The sequence below is a fragment of the Eutrigla gurnardus genome (assembly GCF_963514095.1).
Source record: "Eutrigla gurnardus genome assembly, chromosome: 6".
NCBI classification, from domain to species: domain Eukaryota; kingdom Metazoa; phylum Chordata; class Actinopteri; order Perciformes; family Triglidae; genus Eutrigla; species Eutrigla gurnardus.
In genome coordinates this window covers 14197650-14211365 of record NC_139920.1, presented here as the reverse complement: position 1 = coordinate 14211365, position 13716 = coordinate 14197650, and the positions used below count along the sequence as shown (strand labels likewise).

The 13716-nt window shown below is 40.2% G+C and overlaps 2 protein-coding genes across 2 annotated transcripts in view; both read right to left on the bottom strand.

Moving 5' to 3' along the window:
• Positions 1 to 13716, bottom strand: part of LOC311014876 (G-protein-signaling modulator 2-like) — a 305151-nt gene that overhangs the window by 89256 nt on the left and 202179 nt on the right. The gene's annotated exons all lie outside the window — the stretch shown is intronic.
• LOC311015193 (ephrin type-B receptor 1-like) overlaps positions 1 to 13716 on the bottom strand; it is a 73914-nt gene that overhangs the window by 26261 nt on the left and 33937 nt on the right. The window contains exons 6-8 of the mRNA XM_084012317.1: positions 8208 to 8363; positions 3339 to 3601; positions 433 to 508 (exon numbers count right to left, since the gene is read on the bottom strand). Of these exons, the coding sequence (XP_083868443.1) occupies positions 433 to 508; positions 3339 to 3601; positions 8208 to 8363 (495 nt within the window). The remainder of the gene's footprint in view (positions 1 to 432; positions 509 to 3338; positions 3602 to 8207; positions 8364 to 13716) is intronic.

Here is a 13716-nt window from a genome sequence, read left to right as displayed (position 1 = left end):
GCTTTTAAATCTAAATTTGGGTAGTGGTGAAAATATCACTTGTGTCTGTCTCTATAAAGTATTGATGGATCAGTAACTCAGCTCACTTTATAGTCTCGAAGAATTATGCTGTCAGAGACAGAGAGGGAGAGGGGGGGGGGGGGGGCAGGGAGAAGGGATAAAGGCAAGAAATAAGAACAGAGAGAGAGAGGCAGAGGGGAAGAGGAAAACAGGATGAAAGCTGTGGATGTGTAGGAAAGACAGAGAAGGGGCGAGAAATAGATGACACGCTTATAACATGTTTTATGAATTAAAAAGCTGTAGCTCAATTTCCTTTATCCCCCTTGCCATCCCTCGCTCACATAATCCACTGTGCCGCGGGGTCTGCTTACACACACAGACTCACAGATGCTCGAGCACACACGCACACACAGCATCTCACTCCCCACTCACCGGCCTGATTGGTTGTAATGTTGATTGACAGTTTCTGGGCGGGAAAAGGGCTCTTGTTGGAGACTCCGTTGACTGCCTGCAGAGTAAAGAGTAACGGTCAGCTACTCCACCTTGCAGCCATTAAGCCTTGTAGTAACTGTTGCTAGGCCTGTCAAGCTTTCTGTTCAAACACAGTACATGTGCATTTAACAACGTGACGGGTGGTAAAATTAACACTTACAAGTCATAGTAATTCTTAACAACAGGTACTTGATTTCATACAGAGGCAGACAAAAGCAGGCTTTTAACTTCCAAATGATTATAGATTATTAAAGCGCAACGGACAATTTCTAGCCAACTTATTTTAGACTGCCCATTGTTCCGACAGCCCATTATTCCGAAACCCCAATAGTCCGAAAAATGTCCTTTTGGACTGAAAACCCATTTGTCCAACAGCCTGTCACCCAGAACGCAAACTCTCATTGTTCGTAAGGCCCACTGCTCCAAAAATACGAACCTCGCAACAAATAAAAGGTCATTTCATAACTATTTTTCGGACTCTGATTGCTTCTGATTGGCTAGTTCTCATTGCCTCAGTTGGTTGGTTTTAGGGATAAGGAGGAGTGAGATTGTTTAGGGTAAAAATGGCAGAGTAGGGCAGGTCATGCCTGTGATTTTCTCAAGTGTTTTACCATAATGACCTGTGGGATCACAGGCTGTCGGACAAATGGGCTTTTGGTCCAATGGGCCATTTTATCGAAAACAGAGGTTTCGGAAAATAATGGGATGTCAGAACAACGGCATGGCACCATAAATTCTTAAAAATGCAGTCAAAGGACAAATCAGGATATTGCTCTTCACTTTAGAGCTAGTTAGTTCTCGTACTTTATGTTTGATAAGGAAAATATAAGATCAAACTGTTATTTCCTTCTAATGTCATCCCACACTCAAATCTCTACAAACAGATTCTAGTTTCCATCCGTAGTACTATGGTTCGAGCAGGCTATGGCTGAATGCAGGTAAACAGTCTGTATGGAGAGCAAAAGAGGCAGAACGCATTGGCGATAATGCACTCTCGGGACCCACCAGCTATCATCAGATGATGATTTAGGTTTTTATTGGTTGGAAATTAGCTTGTAAACTGGCTACTTGTGAAACAAATCAGTTGTACATGTGATCTCTCAACTCCAGCTGCTAATTGGATTATAAACAATGAGTAGTCCACAGAAAAAAGGAAGTCTTGGCCCAGATATCCGCTGACTTGACCAGAAATATAGCCCCTTGCTCCCAAGGGCTTCTCAGTTGCCAGGGCAATAGCCTGACAGATTGTCCTACGCCATGATATGGTAGCATCCAGGACACAAGCTTTGGAAATATGACACGGTGGATCTGCTATTACGAAGGAGTCGTTTGAAGTAATCTGTGACTCAACAAAATCATGTAGTAAGAAATACTGCTTGGCCTCTGAAAGGACACTGGGTTAGCCTACTGCTAAGAAAGTAGCCTGCAGTTAGTAAGCTAACATCCCAACACTTTTGTGATACACCCTTTATATACAGTGTATAACTGTGACTGCAGCCACATTACTTTAGGATTGCAAAGCTATGATTGGACAATTGTGTTCAGGGGAGGGATTCAAACAAAAAAGTCTATTATCAGCACCGATGAGATTTAATTTCAGTGCAGAAGCGCTGCCAATGTCTTCATGTAACTGTAAAGTCTTACCGGCTGTCTCATCTTGCTCACACAAAGACACAATTAACAGGTTCCGAGTGCATTTTAAAGACCACCTAATTAGCTGCCACATATTGTTTGTCATGAGCTCAGTTAATCATTCTGACGACAGAAACAATGTCTTCAGTCGCAGCAAATCATTTAACAAAGATGTGATAATTAGTGACGCTAGCTTAATGGCTTAGTCCATGCTCTAATTCTATGTTGTTGTTTTTGTGTTTTTCCTTTCTTTGAGTTTCTAAGGATTAAGAAATATAACTTTAGCCAACATATAAAAGTGATTATTTCATAGATATATAATTCATTATACTATCAAAACCTATTTTGCAAATTCAGGTCTTCAGATGTCACTTAACACTGATACCATCATTTTTTTAAGTAGCTGTCAGTGTTTTCACTTGGTGGATGATTTAATTTTGGAAAAAAAAAAGGATGGATATCTCAATCGATATTAAGCTCTGTCTTTAATGGTGGCTGATTTCAGTAAGCACATCAAATTACAATCAATGCCTCCACAAAAAGGTCAGTGTTTTAGTCACTCATTCATAAATCATTATTGATCCGTCCGTCCCACAACAGACTGCTTTCAAAATGGATCAACTCATAAGTCCGGGCCTCGCTATTGAGCAGATTTAGAAAATAATCATGAACTATGTTGTTTTCCTACAAAGATTCTGTGTTATTATTAATAGGTCTACTCTACATTGACATTAATCACCAGAAGGTTTGGCCATATTTAGATTAGATTTCACAATCCGGGACTGAATGAGGGAAGTAAAGTAACACATTTCCTTCCCTGAAGAATTACAACGCAAGTGACCTTGATTTAAACGCCAGCCTTGATGGTAAAGGTGGCCGATAGCAGATTCAAGGTTCTCCATTGTCTCGGCTTCATATGTGGTTTGAGAGAACATGATTGAACTGGAAATCGTACATAAAAGCCTCCATGTCAGCAAACATATATGTAGCCTCATTATCCTTGAGCAGCAGTGTGATTATATAGCTGCTATTTGCATATTAACACCAGCGCTGCTCCAAACCTAACTACAGAGCAAGTTAACTTTCAACACACATTTCAAGCCTAAAGGCAATAAGCGCCTGATCCTCGAAATAAAGACTTCTTTAAACAGTGTGCATGCTGAAAATCTTCAAATAAATACATCTTTAAAATCCTCTCTGCTCACTGGACAAACCTGTATTTCGAAGGTGTACGATGTGTGGGCCCGCAGCTTGCTGATTTCCACCATGGTTTCCTTCAAGCCGTGTTTGCCGGAAACGAACATCACGCCGTCGTCGCACGGGTGACACGCCCGGCGCTCGTTGCTGTGACACCGGCGGCACACAACGTTATACGACAGGTCGTTGCGGTGCCCGATGTCCCGTGGCGGGTGCCACTCCAGCTGCACTGATGTCTGGTTGACGACCGAGACCACGTTACGAGGAGCAGAAGGGACACCTAGAGGAAGATGATTGGACGTTAAGGGGTCGAAAGCATGTTTCAGAGTCTGTTTCAGAGTCTGTCAACTTAAAGCAAATCACCGCTCCACACCTGGATGTACTCAAACTCCATTACGGTAAACACTTGAGAAAATCATTTTCATTAAGCTGTGCCCACTAATGGCGTACATATGGATGCTTTATTAACACAGCATGTCTGGCATTTTATAGCTAAGCAAGCTGTTGTATTGCAAGATTGCCGCACATACGGTATGCAAATAGCCGAAACCTTTCAGCTGGAAAACTGTTATATTACAGTAACCAGCAGGCCTCATATGCATTATTTTATACAAAGCTGGAGGATCACAGACCTTTTACCCTAAATATTGTTGATAAGTCTGTCTTATCACCAAAATAATGTGAAAATTCTACACAGCCAACCACAGTACAGTTTCCCATGGCTCACAATTATAGAACTGTGTACAAATACACCTCTAAAAGAAGGCTGCCAAAGGAGGAAAATAGCACTAACTAGAGTATTAAGTATGCGTACTAACTTCTGAGGTGCATCTTTGTACCTCCACTTCTCTACATATCAAAGGGAAATATTTATCCAATGCAGAATTTATTAGCAACATCTTAAATTACGTTGACTAGAGAGCAAAAGCAGTTTCTCAGTCAGGCAACAGAAAATTAATTAATATATTTAAGTAACTAATCTTTCATTTTCAAACAATTAATCCATACTGAAAATAATTGCCTTAGTTAACATAAAAAAACACAAGATTAATCTGAAGAAGACGAATAATTATTAAACACCTGGAGGCTGCAACAGAAAGTGGTTGGGCAATATATCAATTCGATATTCAAATCGTGACATGAGACTAGATATTGTCTTTGATTTGTGGATGTCCTAATAAGGCAGCGAGAGAGGGAAATCATATTGTGTAAATATTTTTGTAAAAGCACCAGTGGTGAACACTAAAATATCGTTGCAATATCGATATTACGTTGTTAAGTCAAATATATTGGGATATTTGATTTTCTCCATGCGCCGTTGGCACAACCCTTCCTGTGGGTTTAAGGGACCTTTTATAGAAAAATTGAAGAAAACTTTGCTCAGAGTAAGTTTAGCTCATTTTGCTCTCTAGGCTATCTAATGCGACCTATGCACCAGTCAAGACGACTGTGATTGGTTTAAATGCATACAAAACAAGTGTTTTTTTCCCTGTACAAGAATAAAAAGGTTTGGAGGCAGACTTTTCTCAAAGTGCTGTGGAGATAGGTCCGGCTATGTGGCACTACTTTTCTGCATTACTGACCAGTGAATATATGAACACAAATATATGAATAAGAGTCAGTACATGCAGTTTCCAACCAGTATTGCTTTTGGTATTTGCACTATGTCCTCTTTTTCTGCTGTAATCCTGTACATTTCCCCACTGTGGGACTTATAAAGGAATATGATCTTATCTTATGTAGGGAATTCAGCAAATGCTGTTTCTAACAGTAAGGTGACAGCCCACTCCGATCCAGAGAATCATTTTGTCTGTCACTGTTCACTCACTCACTCAGTCAGTCAGCTTCTCTCTCTCTTTTCTGTCAGCACATCTCTTTGATGTAAGGAGAAACTCTGGCTTTTAGGGTGTTACACTGAATCTTCAACGCACACCCAGAGTTTTCACAAGGTTAAACCTCGCGGATTCACTTCTCCTTGACTGTTCACGCACATCACACAGACACACACAGACACACACACACGTTGGAAGAAGAGATGTAGTGGATACACAACCTTGGCATATGCTAAATCTTGTCTACGATGGCCCTGTGGAATATGTATAAGTGTTAAAACACTCATGCTGCTGAATCAAAGTAACAATCAGTGAGGGATTGAAAATCTAAGCACCGTCTTATAAACGTCACTGAAAGTCTTCAGAATTCATGAAACTTTCATTATTATACTCATAATAATCAACACAAATATGCACTCAATTGTACTTTTGATCTGACTAGCATAAATAAAATGAAAATCTTTTTTTTCTGTCAGAAACCCACAGCAAATACAATACACATTTAAAGGCAAATAAAAAAATCAGAAAAGGAGTAATTATCACTTTAAATTGGCCATTTAGAAACACTAAACATAGAAACACGTTCAATTCAAAAGGTTATCTGTACTGCAGTAAAACACTTCCTCTCTGTGTTAGTGGCTTTCGCAGTATCAATCTGACACAAAAATGCACTTCACAAAAACCCCACACAGATAGGGTGCACACACACACACACACACACACACACACACACACACACACACACCCAGACAAAATTCCTCCGTACCTATGCAGCCAATGAGGCAAGTTGAGGGAATGATTTTCTGTCAGGCAACTATCTCCACACTGCGCGCTCACTCTTCCATTTCACTGATCTGATTTTATATCAGATTGAGTTCATACCAAATAAAAATGAACTGAAGCTCATTCCTAAGTTGAAGTTTGTTTATTCAGAGTTTTCACTCCGTACTTATTTCAGTGCTGCCGCGTTGGAAAGAAACAAACTTGAGTCTCCATTTGTTTTTGCCCTTGAATTGAAAGTGCCAAGGTAATTCACAAAGCTGTGCAGTAGGCTGAGCAGGTTGACACCTGACACCTTTTCACTGGGAAAGCAGATTTTTTTTCTTCTGTCAGCATCGATTTGAGAGTGTGCTGCCGCTTGTTTGAGGTGAGGCTTTTCATGTCTTTTCTCTGTTGTCAGAATAGGTTAACCCCGGAAATTGTTCCATAACCATTGTGGCAAAATCATTCTTTATGTTCCCCTATATACTGCAGTAGATAATCTGTATTGACGCGGTTTGAATGCAGTAACAATTGCATGTAGCCACAACAAATATATAATATACTGTATGTTCATGTATCACTACAGCATCATTGATGACTGTATGCCTCCAAACCTACTTTACACCTAACCTCTGGTGCATTTGACCTTTTGGTTTGATTTATATAACTAATAGGAAGCTATCCATCGAACTCTGGGCCAACTGGATTTAGATTGCCTGAAAAGGTTCTCAATCTGCTTCTGGTGGGGTTTGTTTGTGGTGTGAGCACAGAGCAAACCAACCACAGGACCGTGTGCTAGTAGATAGGTCATGTTAGCATGAATTCAAAAAATAAACATTGTCGAAAAGTGTCTGTGAAGTATAAATGATGCACTATAGGCTAAACTTATACAGCCCAATTATTCTCTCTTATAGAAGGTACACCATCTATCTGTCTGAGGTCCAGTTGGGGTTTAATGTTGAGAATCAATTACATACATGTAAGCTTTTTGTGACCACCATATAAAAGAAATATAACGTATAAGAAGCAGTAAAGTGCTGCATGAGTGGCTGTTAGTCACCCGTATTGATTTTCCCCCATGTGGGTCCATGCAGCACTGATAACAGGACGACAAAAATCAGAGCATCATACAGCATCAACCAACTATTTGTTCTGTAAAGATGTAAAATAGTTGAGTATACTGGCTTCCTGAGCAGAGAAATAAGTCACTCGTCCTCTGCTTGTGATGTTATTGGATGTTCTCTGTAATATCTCTGTTGCTGTTCATGCTTCTACCCTTATATATACACCATATTGAGAGCCATGTGGAGGCAATTCCTTAATCATGGATATAATATATTCTGAATTTTCATTTTTTTAAATTTGTAACAAGCCACTGTCAACGTTTAGATTAGAACTAAAAGGCAGAAATATATCAATATTTTTCTTTGTTTAAGTCAAGCAATCCAAAACTATGTGCTATTTAATTAATTATAATATAATTTAGTCAACCTCGACCAAAAAACAAACAAACTAGCAGAAAATCCAAACCGGTTGTAATGTGGACATACAGGGCTAAAAGTAGGGCTCACAAAAAGGTTCCCAATATTCACTGTCATGATGGCCTATATATACATTTTTGTGGTAGAAAGTTGCAAATTCATTAATTAATGCAAGACAGTAAAATAATGAACCAGAATGAATGAACCAGAGCTTTAAAATAGCCTAGAAAAACATGAAGTTGTATCCAGGTCACGGGGATGTGCACAAACACGCACACGTACACCGACACACAGACGTGTACACGCCGCTTCAATTTGAGACTTGCTACGGAGACAGTCCAAAATGATTCATGTCTCAACCTACTTACACCATCTCTCTGTGGAACAGAGAGGCAGCGTTTTTCAAACTGCGCCTCATCTTGCATAGCAATATAGCCTCCTCGACACACTAAACATATTCACTTCAATGGGAAGCCTGAGGAGTGTGGCAGTGTTATTACTTACTGCTCTCCAAATCCCCAAACAAGGACGGGAACAATGCGGCACGCTCGCGCTGAACGAGGTGCATGAAATTAGAGCTGGAATAATAAATCACGCCACATATTGGCCTTTAATTCAATGATGAGATATTGGACTGTCGGTGATGTCGACTGCTGATGTGCTGTAATATCTCAGCCGTACGCATCGTCAGTCCAAAGACCTGCCTTCACAAAGCCGTCATGGTCACCCTGAGCCATAACCACACCCAGCTTCACTAGTGAGAGGCTTATAGAGTACTGTGTGTTTGTTTGACAGCCAGGTTCACACTCACTGGTGCACACGTCCTCCGGTTTGTCCATGTCTCCCCGGTAGTAGCCGTTGCGACAACCGCAGATGGTGGCGGCCTCGATGGTGGAGCGACTGTTGAGCGGACATTGCTGACATAATCCGGCCCCCTGAAACGACTTGAAGGTGCCCTGAGGGCAAGCTGAAGAAGAAGAGATAAGGGAGGGGCCATTAAAAACATAAATCATCCTCCTGAGCATGAATCATGCACGACAAATAACCTCTATATGCTTTTTTTTGTCTTCGCCAAACTTTGCTTCAGAAAGATTTTGCACGGCTGGTGTTCGTATTATAAAGTTGACAAAGCACAGAGGGGGATTTTCTGGGAATAACAGAACATTATCTTGACAAGATACACAAAAACATTTTGTTTACGTCCTCAGTGTCACACCGGTTATCTGTGGTGTAGATTATAGTTTGCATTCTCTCCTTTAATTGGCTCAGAGTTGTTTCCATAAATATGAACTGGATGTTGTGATATGAAACAGATAGCTTTGATATGATGCTGCCCTTTATACACCCTTTTAGTTTATCCAGGAACGACTCGTTCTGAGCATACAGTGCATGGTTGTTATTCAGCTTTTATATGCCTGTATGGACTTTCATCATTTGCACTGCAGTCCGCTTGGGATACGACTTTAGTGAATTTAAGGCGATGCCTGTCTCTCCTCTACAGTGTTTAGTAGGCTGTATAAAGCCCTCCCTTACAGTTCATTAATTGTGAATGCCACAGCAGGCCTCGTTATGTGTCCCTCTGCAGCCTTGAATTTGAGGAAGAACAGCGCCCATTTTAAAAGCAATTTCACATGCCTCAGTCTTTCTAGTTACCTCCACTGGATGGGGTGCATTTAATACCCATCTGCTACAAAATAACCACACAAAGTTTTTGAACACTAGTCAGTAATAATTCTGTGACGTGCATCGAATCTTGAGGACATTTTTACGGAGTTTGACAAAAAAATATTTAAAAGTTCTCGCTTGCCATATTGTCATCCAAAAGGCATCATGTCATTTTTTCCAGCTGGTATGCTGAAAATAAAGAATTGAAGAATTTCCAGCATGAAATTTTAATAGCTAGAACTTTACATGACATACTGTGATAGAGCAAATAAAACCTGATATATTTTACTGCAGATTCTTTGAACAAAATAAGTACAGCATGCTAGCAATCGTCATGCTAACCAGCCATGTGTCTGTTGCCTCAAATATATTTTCTGAAACTGTGTATCTGCTGGGAATATTTATTGAACTTTTATTTTACTAGGTCTCTTGAGATCAGAATATCTGCTTTTCAAGCAAGGACTAGCGGAAATGGTAGAATAGTTTACTATTTCACCGACACTGTGCTTTGTTTATTTGTAGAGTAGCAACATATTTTTCTTGGTTTAAAGCTCAAAATCAACCACAGCAACTGTTTATCTATTCAGGTGTAGATTGATTCTTGCTGATGTTACAGGCTGGAGATAGTATTATTAGTATTATTAGAATTTCAGGTTACATATTAAACATGTCCAAGTAAGTAATGGAACCGTTCAAAGCTTGAATTTATGCATAAACACTTACATCTATAAAGACAAAGCAGAAACAAATTGAATGTAACATGACGTTAAATGTAGTTAAATAGGATACCTGTTTGTAACCAACACATAGGATTGTATAAGTTTAGCCTTTTCGTTAAGGCAAACACATTCTGAATGATGACTACAAGTTAAATAAAATGTCATAAAGAAGTGTGAAATGAGAAAATAGGCTGGAATGAAAAAGATCTGCCAAAAGGTTCAGGAAAAACCAATTTAGTTTTTTTTTTTTTTTTTTTAATATTACTTGTTTCTACTTTTGATTAATCTTTAGCACTTGCACCGCTGTAATGAATGTTCACTTTATCTTGGAGATGCTTCAGATGCTGTAAGACCAAAATGCAAATGTTACACAGATTTATGGTGGAAGGCAGAGGAGGATTGCAGAAGCAGGCTTTTACGGAGTCCGTACAAACTGGAGTCCAAATGATGACATGAATTGAGGGGAAGAAGTAAATGAGACAAAGTGCCAGCAAGTTAAGAGCCTCAGAGTGTCACTTAATCAAACGTTGAGGGTTAAAGGGGCAGGCAGATTCTGCTCAAGAAAAAAACAAAGACAGAAACAAAAGAAATACTCAAAGAAAAAAGACAAAGAAAGTGAGTAAGAGACAATAAGGGGAAGAATAAAACTGCTTTTTATTCTTCCCTCTTGATATCACTATTTCGGCACGACTACGCTTTTGTGTTCATTCTCTTGAAATGCTGTTATTTCTTTGTCTTGCCTTTCTTCTAACATGATTTACAAAGGAGGATGCTTGTTCTCCGGCCCCATGTTTTACTGCATATTACATTGTACATGAGCTTCGGAGAAACTACTCACATCTCACATATGAAGTACGATTCATATCACATTGCAGGGCTTGATCAAGCATGTGTTATACATCGCTGGCCCCAAATGACGGCATGGAGTTAGCGTTTCATCTCTTTTACAATTATGGGACATCAGTGACCTGCACACTCCCGAGGTCAAAGTGCCCTCCACGTTCTGTGCGGCATCGAGGACGCAGCGAGTCCCAGTTTCTCTGAGTAGACCCATTTTAATTGAGTTATGATTTGAGAGGTTTTGGGATATTTTTGTTTGTTTGTTGATTCTGCTGATAAAGGACTTTTCCTTAAATGTTGACAAGTACACCAGAATGTAGTTCTTTGATTGCAAAGACCAGACAGTTGAACAGTATGACTGAAGAGTCGGATATTTTCCTCAGGAGTTGGTTGAGACCAAAACCGAGCTTAACGAGAGGATGAATAATGGACTTGCATTCTACAGAAACAACACGTTCCACTAATAACTTTATGAAGCGATAATATGTGAATGTGCTTACAAGCTTGTTTCTGCTACCCTCTAATAAAGCAGTCCTTTCAGCTGAGGGACACACCTGTAGTTTAGGGGTTAAGATGCTGACATTGAAATGCAATGTCCCCAGTTTAAGCTCTATATCCCTGATTTACTGTCATCGCTATACTGTCTGTAATAGAGGCATTAAAATGCCCTAAAAATACTTGAGTAAATAACTGTGAACGGCTGAGTGTCTCATGCCCTTGAAACTGGTTGGAAAGTGTATGTCCTGTTTGAAATTCAACAGCCATTATTCCTTCACACACATTCTAATTATCCTCAGTTACAGTTGAGCCAATGTTTCTCTCAGTCTCCATTTTTGTCAGATACACTCTCCCTCATTTTTCTCTGTTTCTGTCTCCCTTTCTGTTGGTTTCTTTATATTCAGACCTCTCTTTGAAGTCATCTCTTCAGGAGTGCCAATGGCCGTCTGTGTGTGTGTGTGTGTTGGTCTTGAATAGGCAGATAGACATCTGGCACGTCAAGGTCATTCATTCAACAACCTTGCTCATAAACACGGGGTGTGTCACCATGACAACAAGTCTTGCTCCCTCTCTCTATTAGATATCACCCTGTAGCCTATAGTTATCTCTCTCACCCTTTGTGTCCAGCTGTCTCGGGATTTTAAACTACTAACATGCGCATGCAGTTTGAGAATATCAGTTAATGGAAAACGCTATGAACCCTGGTACAAAGGTAGGTGGCACAGATGGAGCAGCTGAGATTGTTGTAGTTTTATAGGCCTACGTTGGTGTGGATACATGGACAGAAATGAAATGCCTTTGAGGGTGAAGTGACACAGCTCACAGGCCAGAAAATCCATCATGTAAATGGAGCAAATCACCGAACGGAGGGCGAGACAGAATCCGAATGAAAATGCAAACAATAGGAGAGATAGAAAACAAAAGGCAGAGATGGTCGGAGTGAAAGACTGAAAGAAAGAGTTAAAAGAGGACATGGAGAGAGGATGAGAGCCAGCTGTGTGGAGTCACACAGCGACCATGTGGATGACAATTGTCTAAAGTTGTTATTCAGTCTTACTGATCAATTATTAAAAACTCGCATGTGTGTGTGTGTGTGTGTGTGTGTGTGTGTGTGTGTGTGTGTGTGTGTGTGTGTGTGTGTGTGTGTGAGAGAGAGAGAGTGGTGAAAGGCTGTTGGTTTTAAAAACTCTTAGAGCATTGTTGGGGGGCACAGCAGGGGTAGTTTGTGTGTATTCAGTGGAAATGCTGACATTTGTAGTGTGATGCATTTGAAGTAAAGGTCTATTTGAATGTGATGATTTTACTTTACTTTACACACACACACACACACACACACACACACACACACACACACACACGCACACACACACACACACACAGTACTTTGTTATTGAGCCAGTTTCGCCGACTGGTTTGCACAATATGCTGGTTTGGTGTAAAATAAACACCATCTCAGTGTCCTGACTGCGCACGCACACGCACGCACACGCACACACACACACACACACACACACACACACACACACACACACACACACACACACACACACACACACACACACACACACACAACCATCTGTTCCAATAGTGAGTCCAGTTTCCTGCCAAGTTGTTATCAGCTGATTGGCAGAAAAGCACACCAAAAAGATGCCAGCTCGGTGGAAGCAGACGGGACAGGCTCCGTCCCACAACATCTCGAATCATTGTTTAAGCACAAAGGCTGTGAATAAAACACACAAGGCAGGTGTACTGTGGTTGGACATGCCATCACAGAAACTGTCAAGTCATGTCAACTGAGTCTGTCTTTGTCTGGCTGGGATGTATAAACAATGGTTACAATGGGACATTGTCTCCAAATTAGAAACTTAACTATAATAGCCATAAGTGACATAGCTTGACGACATACTAATAACCCGATCTCAACACTGGCAGAAACACCAAGTGAAAGGACAGTCTCACCAGCAATTAGACCCATCCCCAGGAATGAACAGCAAGGCCCTCAGAGAAAGACCAACAAACTGCAGCATCAGTATGTGCTTTCCACTTTAATACATCACACACTGTTGTGATTTTCTTTTTTAATGGCAAACGACATGGTGTCGGAAAATTAGATTTGCATCCATTCATTTAAATCGATATTCTGTTTTCTGCTCGTTTGATTCATTTTTCAGGTTGTGACTCTCCTCGAAGGCAATTTCAAGCTAAAGAATCAACTAATTTATACTGTCATAAATATCCAATTTGTTCAATAAATCAACTGATATGAAAAGTATTATTGTAATAATTTGCCATTTCTACTTTCCAGTTTTGTTTGTCAAAGACAACAATTACAAGCTCTCTCTTTTTGAAGATTGGCAACAAAGGACTGGGAAGATTTCACAGTAATTCCTTCTGCAGTAGCAATCAACATCACCGTATTATTGTCAGAATTAATCACCGTCTCCCATGAATCGTGTCTGGCTTACCTTCTACCCACTCAAATATTAAATGAAGAAAACTTATTTCTGAGCAAAAGAGACACTGACACTAAAGGCAAAGCTAACATTTAATGCATTTCACTGGAGACAGAATGCTATTCATCAGGCCATCCTGTGATCT